Below are 20,136 nucleotides of genomic sequence, written 5' to 3'. Positions count from 1 at the left end.
GAGCGTTACTGCTGAATAAGGACATACTGGAAGGCCTTAAACCAAGGGTGGCCAATCAGTTAGAAATGAAGAGCCACAATAGTGGTGGATAGAGTGCAAAGAGCCATGTATTATATTACACACACACACACACACACACACACACACACACACACACACACACACACACACACACACACACACACACAGCTATATAAAAATAAATGTATAATATGTGGCTCAATGCCCTCCCCCCACCCCAAAGCCAGGCACCTCCAGTCCCTGGCTCTAACCCAGTTCCCGTCCCCTCCCCCAGAGCCAGGCACTCCCACTCCTCCCCCACCACCCAGGTCTGATTTGATGCCAACGACTCACCAGAGCTGCCCTTGGAGCCGCTGCCACCACGCCCTTCCCCCATCAAGCAGTGGAGCACATGCACAGAGCAGTAGACAGCACTCAGCTCTGAGGAGGAGCCGCATTTAATGGCTCATAGAGCTGCATACAGATCTAAAGCAGCCGGTTGGCGACCCCTGCCTTAAACAGACCTGTAGCCAAACAGGACTCAGTGGGACTGCTTCCATGAGTAACACTTACTCACTTGAATAAGGACAGCCCAGGTAAATTTTACTCACTCCCATTCTGTGGTGCAACTCCTTAAAGCCAAGCTGTACCCACTTATGCCAGGGTTGAATTTAGTGTGCAAGCTTCAGTAAGTCTACTCAGCTTTAACAAGTCCCTCCATTATTATTCAGTAATTGTGCAAAACCTCCATTGCCTCGAACAAGTGACAGGTTCAGGATTGGGTCCAATGAATCAAACTCCATGAGGCAATCCATTCTGAACTGTGCTTTTGACTACAGCAGTTCTTTTGCTTCATCTTGCCTCCCTAAAATAAAGAATTACACACACACACACACATATATATATATATACCCCTCCGCCCATCTAGTCAGCACCACAGCTTTTTACACGGACACATCAACGATGCTCAGCGTGCGGTAGGAATGCCATCCAGGTTGTGCCGGGACAGTTCTCAGGCTATAGAGGGCTGAGTGAAGCTTTTCTGACTCGAACTCTTGCGACTCAGGACGAAGGTGGAGGAGTTGCTCTTCTTGATGATGCTCAGGTCGCAACCTTGCCTGGCTTTTAAATAGTGCGTGGAGCAGCAGAGGAACCGGTGCATAAGGTCATGGAAGAGATGGCCTGTGAAAAGCATGTAGATCCACGGGTTGCAACAGCTGTTTAAACTTGCAAGGAGCATGGCGATGATAAATGGGGATGCTGAAAGGTAGGAAGCATAGAAGGAAAACATGAACATGCCATTTGGTGACCTCCAAACCAGGCAAGACAACCTGACGGCACCCGGCAAGAAGAAATTCTGGCATTTGGATAGCCTGCGCCCAGAACCTACCTACACCCTCCCAAATTTCCTGGCCAGATGCCCATGCCCTGGCTGACCAGCACACAAATTTGTGGGCCCAGTTCTCCCTGATTTAATGCTACTATAACAACTCATTGGAATTTCCCCTACCCCACCAACCTTTCCATAGCTCAATGCAGAACAACCCCTATTCCTTTGAGCCAGTGAGTCTCAACCTATTAGCATTGTGGGCTGCATATTTGGCGCTCATTGTGTTACCTGAGCTGCACACTGAGAACTACAGCACCCCTCCCACAAGCCTCTGGGCCCCATGCCCTCCACCCAGAGATCCCTTCACAGAGCAGGGCTAGGAGCAGAGCCCTAGCTGGGGGGCCAGGTGGCAGGGACCGCAGACCCTGCTGTGAGGGGGTCAGAAATCTTGGCAACCAAGTAGCACCCCAAATTCCACCACATAGGCAGGCAGTTGGGACCTCACACCACAACACACATTTAGCACACAGCTGCATCCCAGCAGAGCACAACTGGGCCTCGTGGTGGGTCACAGGTTGAAAAGCAAAAAGCACGTCTTTACACAAAAATAGCTCTATTGCTGCAAGAGAGAAATAGAAATTTTGAAAAGTGGGGAAGCAGAATAAATTAAGTAATGATTAAGACATACTGCTTTTAAGTCCACCTCAGGATGGAAGCCAGTTTCTTCCCATCTCTGTGAATTCCTTACGTATTTTGTATGATGCCGAAAAGCTGGGCTACATCCCTGTTTACCAGTACACAATTGCTATTGTCTGATTAGGCAGTCAGTAGGCTCTAGTCAAGTTGTCCTATCAAGGATATCGCCACTTCCTTGCTTTTTCATCCTTCTACCTGCCTTCGTCCCAACTAACCAATTTAGAAGTTACCAGTTATTTTATGTGCTCCAGCTGCAACCTGAAAAGGCCTAGATTGCATTCCTAGATTACCAAGGCTGTTCTTTTCAGCCAGCATTTGCTCACATTCAAGTGACCTAATTCAAGGGAGTCTTTTACAATGGGAAGGAACCATCTTTTTTCTATTACCTTTTACTGAACATTTTCATAATTGAAGCTTTGCTGTTGGAAGTGAGCCCCCACTACATACATTTGAAATAACCCTAATTGAATGACCACACGTCTTCCATGACCCCTTAGCTCAGGAGGCAGTAAATGTAGATGGCATTGTACCAGACTTATAAGCATCTGATTGACTGTCAGTATTCCAGGCACGCTGCATACATAGCTTCCCACCCCTCAGGTGAGGTCTGTACACTGAAAACACAAGGGGAGTGAAGTCTGCAGGGGGACTGATGTAAGCAGGACCTGAAGGCATGCTTCCATTACAGCTAGCTGGAAAGGGAGAGACACCCTAGGTCAGCAGTGTCCAATATGCTGTCCTGTTCACCACATGTAGCAAACGGGACATCCTGATGCGGTGAATGCAGCTCAGGAGAGTCGCACAGGGGCAGCCCTCCCGCCGCTCTGCACATGCGCCCCACCGTTTTGTGGGACAAGTGCATTGTGGCAGCAGTGAGGAGGCTTCTCCTGCAGCTGGCTGGGGCCGGGACAGCTCATGCAGGCCAGCTAGGTGATGTGGCTGAGTGGCTTGGGTGGGCGGCTCTGGCAGGAGCCCAGCTGAGTCACTGGCAGTTGGGAGGAATGGGTTAGGTTAGAGGTTGGCTAGGGGTGGGAGCCTGACTCTGGGGGTGGTGGGGTAGGGAGATGCCACCTTGCTGGGCGGGAAGAAGTACTGGGGGGTGCCGTGGCGAGTAGTGAATTTCTTTTGGATATCACTGCCCTAGGTGTATCCTGTTCCCTGGCCTTCAAAAGAACAGAGCTAAATAGGCATCATTAGGTATCTCCCTTCTTACATTAATTGAAGTCAGTGGAATCCCTTAGGTAAGGGCACCAAAGCCCAAGTAGCTGAAGTGCTTGGGCATGAGGGATGAAATCTACTACCCAGGCCAGGGCCAGGATTTGGGACTACACAATCATTTGTTTTCCTTCTCATTCATGCCCTGGCTTCTGTACTAGAGTGACAGCAAGGTGGGCAGCAGGCTCCACTTCTTACACTGGAAATAAACCAACACACAAAAATGGAGATTTAAAATAATTAGGTTTGGCCAAACTTTATGAGAGTCACTCTCTGGTAGGTGTTTCTTACTAACATGCCACTACCTCCATCTCCATTTATGACTGGGTTGAACCTAAGTCCACTCCATTCAACTTTTCACCAGATCTGCTAAGTATCTATTTGGTACCCATAGCCCCTGGTCACCAAAATCATCAAGCAGGGACTAACTGGCATGCAGCCTCACAACTCCCCAGCGTGTATTTGCACCTCAGCTTTAACATACTCCTTTGGCGGTGGGAGGTGGCCATTTTTGGCTGGGTAAAAATGCTAAATAAAGAGCCTAGTACTGTGAGGAACTGAGCAGCTTCTACTCTCAACAGTGGAGTTGGGCAAAAGGTTTTGGGAGAAGTGTTATCAAAAAGCTGTTGAAAATTGAGGACATTTTGTTTCATTCCAAAATTTTCAAAGCTGTTTTCCATGCTCCAGGGAAAACATTTTAAATGAAATTTTTCATATTGAATTTTTTGTTCCTTCACTTTTTTTTTTCAATTTTTTTACCCCTCCTCCCTTCTTTCAGGATAAAAGTAATACAAAGTGAAAAACAAAGTGAGGGAAGAAAAAATGGGAAATTTCCTCATCATTCTGAATGGGAATAAAATTGGTGAGGAAAAAAATGTTTGAAATTTTAATCCAAAAATGGAAGTGTGTGACATTTTTCCAAGATCTTTCATCATCAGTGAAATCCCATTTTTAACAGAAAAAAGCTTGTAAAAAATGTTGTCCAGCTGAACGTAGTAGGCATTGAGAATATGTCACGCCCTATAAATATCTTAGACTAATCCTTCATTTATAAGTAGTATAAAGATACTTTGGCAAATAAATATCAGGAGCACGTAAGCAACATGCCACAGAAAGAGAAATGCTTTGGGATCTTTGCTGTGAAAGGTGGTATCTGGTGGTAAATTAGTATTGATTATCCTTATTTTCTAGTGTGAAATGTGGAAGGACTTCAGTATCCCAGTATTAATGGGCCCATGGAACTGAAGGCACACTTGTAACTAAATCTCCTCTCACTCCAGATTAGGAATGAAAATAAAATGTTGAGTAGTTTAAGACAAGTGAGTGACACTGCCAACTGGAACATCCCAATATCCCGACAAAGACAAAGCCATTTGCTGAGCTGCAGCTTCAGAGCTGCTTAGCCATCTTTACAAACATGTAAAACTGGTTTCTTTGACATAAAGACGAATACATGAGATACTCTGCGGATTAGCTGTAAGGTTTTTCTGTAAGGAAAGAAAGTGATGGTGTGTGATTTGAATGACACACTAACTTAATTCACATGCTGTCTGTTCTGATCTGCCATAATAAAAATGTCAACATACTGTTACCAGCGCCAACAAAAGGGAGTATCTGCTGCCAAAACAGAACATTTTCATGTCATGAAAATGGCTGCAAAATTCCAAAGCATGATGAGTTGTCAGGGTGGTGCAATTTGAGAGGTCCCACCACAGTGCAGACAAGGAGAGGCAGAGAAAAGAAAAAAGAGCGGCAAAAACTGCCCAGTGTCCCTCCAACAGCTGCCATCTCCTGCCCCTTCTATGATAAAACCTGAGGCTCCAGAATCAGGCTGATCAGCCATCATAGAATCATAGAATCATAGAAGAGTAGGACTGGAAGGGACCTCGAGAGGCCATCGAGTCCAGCCCCCTGCCCTCATAGGAGGACCAAGCACTTTCTAGACCATCCCTGAAAGCCATCTATCTAACCTCTTCTTAAATATCTCCAGTGATGGAGATTCTATCACCTCCCTTGGCATCAACAGACTCACAAGTAGGAAGGTGCCATGAAGACATCCTACTCTTTATCAAGTGACTGCCGAGAGACAAGAGACTCGGCAATGTAGAGAAAGTTCTCCAGAAGGGACCGGCTGCAGCTGTATATGCCAGACTGTGCCCACATGCCACACTGAAAAAGGTAAAGTTGCAAAAGCATTGGGAGGTTTTGTCAGCCAGTTAATGGAGCACAGCATTGGGACTCGGGAAACATGGGACATATGCCCAGCTCTGCCACTGGACTGCCGAGTGACCTTTGGAGAATCACTACACTGCTATGTGCTTCAATTTCCCCATCTATAAAATGAGGATTCCATTTGCTGTCTTTGTAAACCACTTGAAAACTATTGTTGACAGGTGCTAGGTAAGAACTAGGTATTCTTATTGTGATTCACTTTGGCTACAGTCAGGGCAGGGGATGGATAAGAGCTATTTCAGCTCTTATTTCCATTAATTTATAAGCTCTCCCAAGTGAAGTGGGGCTGGGTCCAGACAATAATTAGATGACAGCTCTGCATATTCTGCAAAAAATGCTCTCTCCCCATCACAGCTGAATCAGCGCTCCAATAATTGACAGAGATGTTGCACAATCAGCAACATGGGAGGGGTTTCTTCACTGCTGCTACGGAGCATGTTTCTCAGACACAACCCAAGACCACAATCTATTGTATGAAAAGGCAGGTGGCATGAAACGGGTCTTTTATTAAGGGCATAGAGCAAGAAGAACTCGTTGGACCTAGACCAAATTTCCCATATCCAAATCTGCTCCCTAAACATTGGGGAAATTAATGTTTTTTTTTTACCAGATGGGACAATTCTGCCTCTCTGAAAAGGACTAGGCTATTCCCCCCGCCAGATCCAAATTCCCCTGAAAAAAGTTACAAGTTTCTGGAGCAGAAAGTTACTCAGATGTTGAAGTGTTTGCTGACTTTTTACTACAGCCCCATTTAAGACATAGCACACACCCCACAAACGTATGACATTTTTTATTTGTTTGTTTTAAATTACACCATGTGGAAAAACCACAGGAAGAAATGAAAATGGATGACTATTGTAAACTCACATATAAATACTTTTGGAAATTCCCTGACAAATATTTCTAGCCAGTGGGATTCCCAGGAGGAAGAAGGACTGGAAGCTGCCATCTGAATAGAATAGGGTGTCATAACACTAGGCAATGTAAACCACAGGAAGCTATAGCAAGGAGAAGAGTGCACGTTCCCATGCTGTTAAGTTAGTAAACAATGAGAGTCAGGGAACGTCTGCATATACATGTATGTGTGTGTGTTTCAAGAACATCACTGAAATTGCCCAGTTCCTCCTCTCTAATCAATATTGGTTGGCAAAGGTTTCTATTTCTATTTCATTTATATTGTTTTTAAAATGAAATCAGTGGGACTCCTCATGCACGGATAGTTTCTCATGTACCTAAACATTTACAGGATCAGACCCAAAATTAATAACCTACTAAACTAGTAAAGGATGTTTTTATTTCTTTCTTTAGCAGAAGGGTGCTATTTTGGGAGGGTGGGGCAGCAGCCACGTGTATCAGGACAATGCTTGCTCTTCTTCAGGCAATGAAGGAGAAGTACACAGATTGGGTGAATTACTCCTCTGCCCTTTCCCTTATTGGCCAGGAGTGAGAGGCACGCACGTAAGACACGTACTTTCCTCTTGCTCCCTGTCGGGGAACAGGAAGAGCAAGCAGCGTCCCAGGACATACGCCTGCCTTCCTGAAATGGCACCCTTGCTTTAGGGCCCAGTTTTTCATTCCTTATACACTTCAAACTTCCACCAACATCATGGGAGATGGGAGTGCCGCATGCTCAGGACTCTTAAATCCCGTGACAAATGCAGTAAGACACCGCAAAGCACAGCACACACCCAGTAAAGGGCCCACAGCTGTAGAGGAGCCAAGCAGGGTGTAGCCAGACAAAGTCTCCCCCTTACAAGCCAGCTTGCTCGCTGCCCCCCCCTCACTGAGGAGCCTCGCAAGCACACAGGGCATGGAAACGGCTGCTGACAGCACAGTCTTTGATGCCTCTGATTGAGGCCCAGATGTGCTAGCTCATCGTGACCCTGAGAAACAGAAAGTACAGATAAAAGGCAAACAGGCCAAACTGTCAACAAGAGAGGGGGGGAACCTCAGGAAATCACTCCAGCTGGCATTGATGGATATGATGACCACACAACCATCCCAGAAGGGGAAATCTCCACCCACACAAAAGAATGTCCTGTACTCCTGAATTGCTTATCTCCTGTCTTACAAGTGCAAATTAAGTAAGAATTGCCCTTGTAACAAACTGGCATCACAAAAGACAGACCAGTACGATCTGGCACCATAGATAAGAAAGAGAATACGTGACCCAGAGGGGCATAAAGGTGGGCCCAGCAGAACTCTAACTTTGAGTGCATTCCACCAACTACCTGCTGGTCGGGTCAGGTGATTGCCTCCCGAGGTCCACAACTGGGGACGCCCAACCTCGTATTCGTCTTTCCGTGGAATTGAGTGACCAATCCGGCTTGGCTACGCTGGTATTGAGAGACGCAAAGAGGGTAAGATATACCCATGCTAGGTCTCCTTTTTTTTTTGCACAGTTAAAGAATTAGAGCTCTGTAACTAGATGTCGTTGTATCAAGATATCATTGTGTTAGATGGTAACAGATATCTTTGTATTGGATTGTAACACCTGTACTTTGCTAGCATATAAGAAGTAGACAATAGCCTTTTGTAACCACACGCTTATAACTGTAGCTTAAATAAACTTGTAACTAGTTAAGGTCTGAGCCTGACTGCTGTTACCCTTTTGTCACTGCAACACAGCCGGCACAATAAAAAGAACTGTAACCATTTGGTTACCACAGCCTGGCCATAGGTGAGAGTGCTAGGAGCTCCCTGCTCTAACAGTAAAAAAAACTGGGTTGTTTAGGACCCAGGGGAATACCTCACCGCACATTACTCGGCCACCGGCTAACACAGGGTGATTTAATATTGGGGTCACTCATTCCTGTTTTTTCAGGTACTGGAGGGGAAAGTAACATTTGCTGAAGTCAGTGTACAGGGAAACAGATTTCAGGTCAGTTGAGTTGGGGAAATAAACCCCCTGTATAGAAAAAAAATTCTTAATTCTTGCCTTACATAGTAAACTCCTTGGGACAGGGACTCTCAGTTTTTATTGGGTTGTGTAAGCACCTAGCACAATGGGGTCCTAGACCCTGGTGGGGCGTGAGGTGCTAACGTCATGCAAATAATCAATAACAATCACTGATAAAGTATTTAGTCTAGCATTAGATTGGAAAACTGCTCCATGATAACAGGAAAATCTGACTATAGAGGAAAGTTTCTCCAACTTCCCTCTTGTGTACAAGGCAGAGATTTTGACCCTGTGCCTTTTACCTGGATCTTATTTTTTAAGAATGTGCAATTAACATTCACGCCACCATTCACAGTGAACAAAGTAATATGGTCACATCCTGCAGATGGCACTGTAATTCCAGATGCAGCAGCCTGCTCATCACACTAGGTTTTCATAATCATCCAAAATAACAAGGAAATATTTTGTTTCCACAGCAAAATTAAATGTACGTGCCATCTTCCATTGAGAGGCATCAAGGGGAAACACTAGAAGGTGACAGTGACTAGTTTACATCACTTATGCATAACAGTACATATTTTCTCATTGGCTGCATACGGTGCTAACACATTCAGAGAAGCAGTTGAGGATAGTGATCTTCTGAGACCGCTGTCTCATCATGTGTTAGACTTTTCAAACACACTTCAGGCATAAGCACTGGAGTCAGTTTGCAGGGGGACAACTGAAAATTAACTCTGAAAACACTTGACGTTCATTTGTGGCCCTTCGCAGATCCCACGATAAGAAATTTCCACCCAGTGGCTGATAAACAGTTTGTTCATGAAGTAACAGCACATTACACAGACTTTTCAGATGCGTATCCTCCCCCCAAACATCTGGCTCATGGATAATTGTGTTTTCAGGCAGAGGCTTTGTTTACAATTTGTTGATATCTGCGATTTGCATTGATCATTTAAGTCTTGCCAGCTATTGGTGACACGTTCCCTTTCTTTTAATATGAGAAGACTTACCCTACGTTGCCTGGGTCCTTCAGGGCAAGGGGGCTGGCAGTGTATCAGGGTGCAGAAGTCAGGACAAGAGGCTGAGATCGGGGGTGTAAGCGTGAGGGCTGGAGTGAGGAGGGGCTTAGGGCAAGGACTGGGGGTGCAGGAGTCAGGACATGGTGAAAAGAGGATCAGGGTAGTGGGAGAAGATGCAGGAATCAAGGCAAGGGATTGGGACAAGGGGAAGCTCTAGGAAGTGGAAGGAGGATTCAGAGCAGGAGTGAGGGTGGCTGCTAGCTTCTCCCTGGAGGGGCAGACTGGGGCAGTGGGGACCGCACACTGCATCCACCTGCTTGTCCCTGGGGTTGGGGAGGGGCTGCACACCCTACCTGCTGACTTGTTCCCAGGGGACTGGGGGAGGTCCAGGGCACGGCCAGCCACATAGGCTGCCCTTGCCAGCACTCCTCCATCCTAGACCAGAACTGCACAGGCTATTCCCAGTGGTTCTCTCTGGGCAGGGCCCGGAGGATGTTGGTGCCTCACAGGCTGGTGACGGGGGAAGGTGCACTGTTGCTCCTCTCTGTGGGCCTTCCTGCCTCCTGTGCTGACTGGGCCTTTTCTTCCCCCGCATCTAGCACTTCCCCTTCATCTACCTCTCCTGGCCTGCTCTGGCACTGTGGCCAAGGGCTGGGGGGGAGAGTTGTGGCAGGGGGCCACTCACCTGACCTGGTGGCTGGCAAGACAGTGAGCCTCAGCATTAGCAGGCCACTCTCTTGGTGGTGCGACTTCTCCCGGTAGACGCTCTGTAGTATAGCTCTCCTGCACACTCACTGTCCCAAGTGGCCACTCTGCAGTATAGCGTCCCTCCTCTCTGCCCCCTTCCTTTCCATATTCTGGACAATATTCCCATTCCAGTCACTTCCCATTTTCCTGGCACAACCAATGCCTCACGGTGCCTTAAGTACAGATAAGAGGAATCTACATATCAAATTTGGCAGTCCTGGCTATTTCGGTTTAGAAGGAGTTGTTGAACAAATGGACTCACAGACACATGGACAGACAGATGCATTCTAAATATGTATATTATGTCCACGGAAACCAGGGACATTGTGCAATGAGACACAGTTCAGTTAAGCTTTGACTGATTGTTACATCTCTTTGCACATACCTCTGGAAGCCGTCCTTCCAAAGAGATACACTCCTTTGCACAAAGAAATCCAGAAAACAGTGCACGCGACACAAAACTGTGGCAGACAAAACATGGCAAAAAAAAAAGACCTACCCCCTTTAGAGCACAATTCATTCTCCAGTGGAGAGATAGCAGCTAGAATCTGGGTACTTGCCAAGGGCATGGGGGGGAACCATTAGTAACAGCTAGGCAAGGGAGCAGGTAAATTTTTAGTACCACTTGGAAGTGAACACGTGTTGGGTTTGTTCTGTCCTACCCAAGTACCATACCCTGATGAAAACTGTACCCTTTTCCTTCAGCTCCTGCTGTGCCTTTGCTGGCATCCCCAACTTCTCTGATTTAAAAGCAGCAAAAGGACAGAGGGGACATGAATGAGGGGACCCTCTCAGGAGCTGAGACCAGCTGCCAGGAAGTACCCCAAAGGTTCTCTAAACAGTGTGTGTCAGAATTGCAGCAAAGTAGGTTGGGAGCATGAGGCACTCCATCCACCCGGGAATGTTGTTTCCACTTCCAGGATCTTATCTTGTTTAAGGGAGAAAGCAGAGTGGAAAGGGAGGCAGGGTGCTTGTTTAGTGATTGAAAGGTAATAGCCCCTGGAGCCAAACTACTGTAGACCCCTGAACTACTAGGTAACAAATCAGTTATGTATGCTGAGGGCAGTGCCCCCCTTTCATTACTGTTCCATATCAAGGTTAAGAGCCTACTACTGTTGCAAACTGAAGGAATTACTCCTTTCGCTCAAGTAGAAGAAATGAGTGCTTTGGAGATAGAAGGTTCAGCTCCTGCCATTGACCGTGCCGAGACTCACTATCATTAACTGTTCCCACTATGACTCACAAGACAGTCCTGAGAGAATTCTGCAATGTTACTATGCCTCAAGTGCAACAATTGCAGAATGCCACTGGGATTAACAAGAGCATTTTCCTCGTGCACCATTAGATCCTATTATATATTCGATGCACTTGCTTAAACACTATCCATTGCTGTAGTCAAAAGAGCCATCTCCCAAGCCAAATGGATGCAGGAGGGCTGAGCATTTTAAACAACCCATCCTGGCTAAAATCAAATTTTTCTTAGGTGGAGCACTATGGTGCAGATCACTCAATAGAATGAGTGAAAACAAGTGGCACGAAACTGCAGGCTTGGGAAGCAATGTGCAAGCAGTCCTCAGGTTGGAATTTGAGTCCCAGTCTACAACTCTATCCTGCTCTGAAACTGAGGCCAACAGCTTGACAGAGAGCTTTGTTTGCTGGGGGTCATTAGCAAGCCCTTCTTAGCAGATGGTTAATATAAAACAAAAGGAAATGAGGACTCTTCTTAGCCCCTTAGACATCTACAAAGCAGATGCAATTACCAGTGAACAGCAAGTGTGTGAACCACCAAGACAAAGGCTGTGAGCAGCTGGTCAGAACAATCCCCCCAGGAGGCACAAAGGGAGCAGAGAGAAGACTAAATAACTGCTGAAACGTACTGAGAAGCACAACCTCTGTTTCAGCTGTACTGGAGACTTCAGTCTTTACGCAGAATGATTTATCACTGAAATAAGCGTGGTCAAAGAAGGGAGAGGAGCCGAGGTGTCCTACAAAGAGCTATGAAGTCAGCTGTCCAGGACAAGGCTGTGTCCAGTAGCATTAGCAAGTATTTTTCCATCATTTTTTTACACCTACAAAGCAAGCAAAGGTGCCAGCCCTCAGTGAGGAGACTGGTCCGGCCAATTTTCTGTTGCTGCATTTAAAAACTGCAGTTCCCAAAATAGATTTATTTCACTCTCCCCTGCGTCAGAAAAGAACTGAATGGATTTTCCCCAAACTTTCCAAACCCAATTTACAAGCACAGAGTAAGTATATAATCTGTTAGCCCAGAGGGGAAAATGCTTTTCGATGTGATGGATTTTACTGCCTGTTAACTACAGCAGGGTTCCTGTGTGAAGAGAGTCATTTTGCCCTTTGAAAAATGTTTTCCCCCAACACCCCAAATAACTAATAAATCACTGGCACATTAAGGGAAACATGCTACTTAGCACCAGATCAAAGAGCATCCCAGTGAGTGTAGAGAATGAAGAGAAGACAGGGAGGGGATGGACGAAAGGGAGGAAGGTAATCACAAAAAAACGAGAGTGAAAATGAGAGGAGAAAGGAGCGTTGAAAGCAGGAAAAAATGCTGGGGAGCATGAGAAAACCAAACAAGCTGGTTTCAGGGTTCCTTGCCCCCAATTTCCTGGCCACTGAGTGCCGATGCTCTGTGCTGTTGACACATGAAATATTATTCACAGCCCACATCAGCTATTTTTTAAAAGCCAGCACTTGGAAGTGAATGCCTGCAAAGCACCTCAGACATCAGTGGGGCAGCCAGCTCCAGCATTATATTAATGAAGCTTGACTCTTGTTAAGTGAGCTTGAATTTACACTACAATGAAGGTGCCCAGCCTAAGTGAATGTGTGGGGAGGAAATATTTGGTTTCACAGTGAATTCCAAGGTTTGTACGTTTGTTCCCCACTAGAATGACAAGCACACATCGCAAACTTTTTTTTTTTTTGGTCCGAAATCAAATTAGTGTTGGAACATCCAGCTTCACAGTGGAACTGCAGCTTTCCTGTCAGAAAAAGCGGGGGCATGGGAGTGGTTCACACACTGGCCTAATGTGTGGTAGACCATTTTCAAATCCCTCACTTGCCTGATTTACTACCAATCAGACAGTGCTTGGACTTGAACCTACATCTTTCTGGTCAGTGCCCTAATCGCCAGGCCAGAAAGCGTGGAAGAATCTCTTACTGTATCCTGGCTTAAAAGGTCAGCTACACCAAAACGTCTGTTCAAAAGGCTCTGATGAACCAAAATTTCACCACAGAGGTTCCATGTGCTTAGCCATGAGGGAGCCCCAGTTCTACAGCCACACCCCACCCACCAGTGCCATTTCAGCAGCCACTCTCAAGGGGTTGTAGTTGTGCCATGCTGACACGAGAGGGAACTGCACTGTGGGTAAAAATTAGAATTGTCTTGACAAACATAGAGGGAAACTTTCTCCTGATCTAAGGTCAGAACTATAAGGGGCTGATTCAGGTTACTTATTCCCCTGGAAAAACAGGAGTAATTGCAATGAAGTCAAAATTACATTCACTGGATCAGATGCAAGTCATCACTCTCTCTCCTTTCACCACCCTAATGAGCCTTGATTCAAACTGAAATTTCCATACAGGTTAAAACATTCTAGTTGGCACCCCTGGGACTAGACCATTGCCAAACCAGAGGATTTGCCAAACTATGGCAGGGTTAACTTGTCTAAAAACATTACTGTCTCCTACTTCATATTGGGCTCTTAGAAGCTGTTTATGGGAAAATTACAGCTAAATAACAACACAGAACACTAAGAGCCAGGACAGGTGGCTGTAAACAAACTATGGGACCATGGGAAATATGACCAAACCCAGGATAAGTGGGTGTCCAACTAACAAAAGCATGATGGACCAGGGATGTTGCCACAACAGAGAGTGCTGAACTAGAGAGGTTCAATCTGTACAATCCCAATCACATCAAAAACAGCCATTTTTCAGCCAGCTGATGTATTAATTATTAGTCATGATTTTGCTCACCGACACTGATTATTACATGCATATATATACATTTTCTATATATGAAATGAGAGAGAACTTTACCTTCTTTGGGGGCATTCTTGTCCCACACAGACCACATCTGCACAAAGAAAAAAGGAGTCCAGCACACTATGAAAGCTAAGACTATGATGAAGGTCATTTTGACTGTCCGGATCTTGGCTTTGGAAATGAGCTTGATGCTGCTGACCCTGGAGAGGGCTGCCCCACTGGAGGGATAGGAGGTCAGGCTCATGTTGGTCTCATGGGCTGTTTTTAGCTTCACATTCTGCCAGATCTTGAAGCTGATCAAGCCATAGCAGATGCTGAGCATCAGTACTGGGATAATGTAAACAGTCAGGGTTATCCAGGTGATATATGCTTTGGCTCCCCAAGGCTGGATGAAATCAGCCCAGCAGTCATACACCCCATTGCCCACATCCCTCAGAGAAAATATGTGGATCTGGGGGATGCTTACCAGCAGGCATAGCAGCCAGGTGAGGAGGACAGACACCCGGTCAGACCTCCTGTGCAATGACCTCAGAGGCTGACAGATAGCCAGGCACCGGTCCAGGGACATCAGTAGGAGCATGTAGGTGGAAGCAAACATCCCCACCACCTGCAAGTACTTGACCAGCCGGCAGAGGAAATCTGGCCCATAGAACCTGAAGGTGATGTCCCAGATGAGTTGGGGCAGCACCTGGAAAATGGCCACCACCAGGTCAGCGATGCTCAGGTGCTTCATGAAATAATACATACGGGAGTGCTTGTGCCGGGTGGTGTGGATGGCCAGCAGCACGCACAGGTTACCCGTCAGAGCAAGGAAGAGGATGAGGCAGAGCACCGTTACCTCTACCTTGGCCATCTCCTCATTTCTCTTCAAGGGATCAGTGGTGCTATTAACCCCAGAAGTCTGGTTCTCAAGACTCAGGGTGGAGTTGATCAGCGAACTGTTGATAGTCCACAGGATGTTCCCTTCCAGGGACAACTTCTCCATGGCCAGCTACTTCCCATACAGCACTTTGCACCAACAAGAGTTATGGTGTGGGGAGTGTCTCTCCTGTGCTGTGTCTCCCCTTTACAGCCTCCTCTTAGAAGAAACCGTGGTTTTCAGCACTTCTCCCTATCTCTGGAGCTCCCCACCCCACTGGTTTTTTTCCCCCTCTTCTCTTCCCAAGTTTTGATTTCTTTTTCTCTCTGTTGGTTTCACTTGGTTTCAGCACCAGTGACTGCTGTCCTGGGAGCTTGTCCTCTCTTCCTGGCAGGGGGAGTTCATCTCAGTCCGCCTGAGGCACAGATGGTCCTGGCATCCAAATCCACCTTGTCCCCTCTGAAGGCACTTGGCATGTCCTCAAACTCCTGCCTCCAAAAGGAAACACAGCAAGTGGGGGTAGCATTACTGCAAATCAATGTCACTGTCCCATCTCATTAGCAATGTCCCCCTCTCCTCACCCCCTTCAGATTCACTGTGGGCCCTCCCCTGAAGTCTGGGGTTTTTTTCCTACTGATCCCTACATTTCAAGAACCTCTCAGTCATGTCCCACCTCATTTACTCTATAGCAACCACCAGCCAAGAGGGGAGGACACCCCATCCTTGGATTCCCCTCTCCCACTTGCAGTGAGGTTTTCCCAGCTGAATGTGCAATAGCCACCAGCAGCGCTGGGGACAGAGACGGAACAAAACCCCTATGAACGTAACAGAGCACAATGAAAAGGTGCTTTCTTACCTTCCGCACTGCCCAGCTCTCCTCCTTGAAGTTGCTGTTTTCTGCTTAAAACACCAGACCCAGGAGTTGATTTCTAAAGACCGTTCAGGTGAGACTCCCCAGCTGTGAGACTGCCTGGCTGCTCCACAACTTTGCTCTCCAATGAGTCCAAGAAGAGAAGAAAGCAGGGAGGTGGGGGAGGAGGAACAGAGACTGGAGTCAGCCTTTCAAGAGTCACTCATCCTGGATAAAATATGCTGCGGCAGAGGTATCAACAGTGTACAATGGCTGCAATGATAGCTCTGGCCCCTAGGTGGCAAAAGAGGCTGTCACTTCACAGGCTCATCTAAAGTTGGCTTTAGAATTGGAAACTGAGCTGAGGTCAGTTACCCTGGCATCAGTCTGAATTAACTGCCCTGGGTGTTTGTCTGCATTTACAATGGGGGTAGCAAAGGATTAAAGTAAACATTAACATTTCCCTTTGGTGTTACGCTTGCTTTGCCTTGTGCTATATATTAATAAAATAAAGTTATTTCCAGCACTTTCTAGTCCTCCCAGGCCCATTTAATTATTTAGCACAAGCCAAAGTACATCAGAATGTATTGTACTTGGGCGCATTGTCTTCCAAATAAGTGGGTAAAAATGATTTTAAGTAAATGATCAACTAAAGTAATAAATTACCATGGCCGCAATGTTTTCCCTGTAGAGAAAAATGATTCTCGCAGGAGTCCTGGGACATGTGAATAGCATCTGTGCAAGGGAGTTACCCCTTCCCCCAATAATGCTACATGTTAAACCAAGTCAGCTGCAGGGAGTAACTTTATTTATCTCTTTTAAACTGCTTCAAATGAAGCCCAGAATAGTTTTGTTGCTTTCCTCTTGTTTCTGTCTATAACTATCTTAATTAACAAGCTGTCAGAAATGGGAACAGCGAACAGTACATGGGGAAACTGGAAGTAAAGATGAGATGTTGTTTTCTTGAGGTAAAAATTTAGGGTTGTAGGGATCCCTTTGAGAAGCGCCCCATCTGTTACAGCAGGCAGGAGCTGCAGATTAATTATTCTCTTGCATGTTGATAATCAGACAACATAAACGCCTGGCAAACACTAATAAAAATGCATTTCATAATGACATTGTTCACTGACTATGGGGCTAGAGACTACACTGCAGCTCTGGGGACGTAAGATTAGGTTAGAAGCAGATTGCTTTTCAGTTCCCAGAAAGGCTGTTTGTGGGTCCCTTTCATTGACTCTGAACTTCAACCACAAGAGAGAGCACCAAGTTTAAACATGGAGCTCAGGCCTGGACTACCTAGCAATATATTTTTAAAAATCAAAACTGGGACTCCTTTGAGCAAGATGTTTTAGAGTAATAACTCGCTGCTACAAAATAAGAAAGAATGCTTTCCTTTTTAATGTCTGCTGGGAGCACTTCTTGTAGCTGCTGTCTCAAAATGAGTATTGCACAGAATGGAAGGTTGTTTTTCCTCCAACGACTTAGAGACAGATTCTTAAAGGTATTTAGAGACCCAGGTGCTTTTGTAATTCACACTAAAGTCCTATCTGCACCTTTAAGCACCTAAATATCTTTAAAAATCTGTCTCTTAAGCTTAGACCCTCTGGTTATTTCTCGACCAGAGGGTGTGGACATGTCCTGCTTCAACCACCACCAGGGCTATGCCTGTGCCTGCAACGCTTACCAAAGATCTGGGATAGGACCCACGACCTGCCCCTATTTCCAAGAGCTGCACCAGATCCTGATGAGGGGGAACACATCGCCACCAACCTCCTCCCATCAACACAGTGCAGGAGGCCCTGCTCCCCTACAGCCAGAGCCCCCCCAGAGGAGGAGCAGCACCCCAAGACCCAACCCTCCCCCTGGAGGTGGACACAGGTTTTGAGGCAAACAGCAGCACTCATGATCATCCAGGATTCAATCCCCGACAGCCAGGCCACCTCCTGGGCATCATCAGAGCTGGGCAAAGGTCCATCCAGTAAATAACTCACACAACACGCCCCTCAGGGTGTGGGAGGTGAGTGCAGACAGGGTGTGCTGCAAGCGTCACCTGGCCAGCTCAGGTGGGACCTTGCACTATGGTTCTGGCACATGAAACCATGTGCCAGGCAGCATGTGCCACTTGGACCCAGCAGGCAGCCACCAAACATGGGCACCAGCCTGCTGCCAGCTTCATGGAAGGCCAGACAAGCACCAGGCCCCAGCGTGGGCCCTACTATGGCTGGAAGTGGGCTAGCCACAAGGGTGATGGCCTGATCCTGGACATACCGAGCTGTGCGACTCCCAGCACATGGGCATGCCTGCAAGGGAGAGGCAGCACCAGCTTCCGGGGACAGTGCTGCGAGCCTCAGGTGTGTATGGAGCCTGGGGTGGGGCCGGCTGCTCCCAGTTCACCGACCACCCATGCAGGGACCCCTCTTTGGCTGGATACCAGCCTTGGCTGCTAGCCCATCAATCGAGAGGAAGTACAGGGGGCTCCAGAGGGACCACAGTGCTGCCCTCTGGAGGCTCACAGACCTCCTGGAGCAGCGGCTGCAAGACGACAGGGAGTGGCAATCGCAGGCTTGAGACCAACTCATGTCCTGCTTTGACGCCACCACCGGCATCTGGTGGGATATGTTGGCCCAGTCATCCGCAGATGCCATCCCTGCCTCACCCCCCCTACTGCCGCTTTGCTGCCTGGCCACGATCTGTCGACAGAAGTTTTGTCGGAAGCTATTTTCTGACAAAAACTTCTGTCAACAGCTCACTCTAAACTAGACGTAGCCTCCACATTATGCAGGAAGCTCAGTCCCTTTGCTGGACTGCAGTTTGTAAAAGCTACTGAAAAGGTTCTTTTGCTCAAAGTGAATGTTAACGACATTTGTTCAAAGTTTCTTGCTAAACATATCAAGACATTAATTTCTTGTAGCTTCTTCAGCCTCCTCACTCCAAGCACTATTCATTACACTAAATACTCAGTTCCATGGATTGCTTTTTCCTGAATGAAAACATAGCAAATTCTATTTAAAATTTTTACGTCCCTCACGGCCTTAAAGGCCCCCAAAACAGTTTCTCTGTAAAATAATTACAAAATGTTTATTCTGGGTGCCTGCGAAGTGGGCTAGTACTTTGGCATGCTTTTCCCTCACGTTCTTCCTCCTTGTGCAATAGTCCTCTCTGGTGTCACTGGTGTCAGTGAGTGTTGTAAGGGTTACACACAATGCTTTTTTCACTGTTATTCCTTTTTCTGGAGAGTGTTGTGAGAAGGAAATGACCTTGGATGAAATCTTGAAGTCAATGGAACTTTTGCCATTGACTTCAGTGGGGCCAGGATTTCATCATGTGTGGTTTCTGCTTTAGAGGTAGAACACTCAGCATGATGAGTTTTCCCTTTCTCCTTTTCACAGAACTGTTTCTGATCAGTTTTACTGCTCTGCGTTATTTGCCGTGTAGGGAAATAAGAGACCTTCCTTTCTTTGTGGCTGGTGAGGAGGTGGGAGTGAAGACATTGGTAATGTAGTCAAAACATTCCAACTGTGGTTAGAGCATTGTCCTTGTAAAACCAAGGTTGTGAGCTCAATCCTTGGGGGAACCCTTCCAAGGTCTGGGGCAGGTTAGATTTAAAAAAAAAAAAAAAAAAAAAAAAAAAAAACTGCCATGGCTGCTGATAGACCCTACTGCGAGTGCCAGGGACTGAACTCAATCACCTCTCAAAGTCCCTTCCTGCTCTATGAGATAGGTAGAGCTCCATGTTTCAAATGAAGCAAAGAGGCCAAGATTGATTACACATGCAAAACAGAAGCAAGCAGTTTATATAAAGAGCTGGTTTGGGGATAGAGCTTTGCTTCCTGAACAATGCAGGAGTTTTATTCTTAACAGGACATAACAAAGGTGTCCGCACTCCAGAGGTAGGTGAGTGGGCCAGGCCAGTATGGGTTGGATTAAAACGTTCCTTGGGTCCCTCTAAAGTTTCTTCTTACTCCTTCATCCTAGAGGAGAACAGCCTCCATAGGGCACTACTTCTCCTCCCATGAATATGGGTGGATCTAGGTTTCTGAACCCCAAAGGTATTTACCAGCACATCTGAGCCAACCAGATGTAGATCTGACCCACGTTACTTTTACCTGCAACCAGACTGTTACTGAAGCTACTCCTGGGGCAGTGTAATGACATGGGCCGCGCCTACACGTGCACGCTACTTCGAAGTAGCGGTGCCAACTTCGAAATAGTGCCCGTCATGGCTACATGTGTTGGGTGCTATTTCGAAGTTGAAATCGACGTTAGGCGGCGAGATGTCGAAGT

The 20,136-nt window shown here is 46.6% G+C and overlaps 1 protein-coding gene across 1 annotated transcript; it reads right to left on the bottom strand.

The window, feature by feature from the left end:
• Window positions 1-980: 980 nt before the first annotated feature.
• On the bottom strand, window positions 981-15,128 carry OXTR (oxytocin receptor). The gene is made up of 2 exons (XM_075005645.1): window positions 14,198-15,128; window positions 981-1,260 (listed from the first exon to the last, which is right to left on the bottom strand). Exons 1-2 carry the CDS (start codon window positions 15,126-15,128, stop codon window positions 1,013-1,015), a joined length of 1,179 nt encoding a protein of 392 aa, XP_074861746.1. The 3' UTR covers window positions 981-1,012.
• Between the last annotated feature and the right edge of the window lie 5,008 nt (window positions 15,129-20,136).

The sequence above is a fragment of the Carettochelys insculpta genome, chromosome 11, assembly GCF_033958435.1.
Source record: "Carettochelys insculpta isolate YL-2023 chromosome 11, ASM3395843v1, whole genome shotgun sequence".
Lineage (NCBI taxonomy): Eukaryota > Metazoa > Chordata > Testudines > Carettochelyidae > Carettochelys > Carettochelys insculpta.
Note: the sequence above shows the minus strand (reverse complement) of the source record. Positions and strands in the feature narration are given on the sequence as shown.

Bases quoted from the DNA above. Each gene is read 5' to 3' on its own strand.
- OXTR (XM_075005645.1), bottom strand. From the start codon at position 15,128: ATGGAGAAGTTGTCCCTGGAAGGGAACATCCTGTGGACTATCAACAGT. The intron at 1,261-14,197 runs GTAAAGTTCTCT...CCTACCTTTCAG, and splicing joins CAAGAATGCCCCCAAAGAAG to CATCCCCATTTATCATCGCC.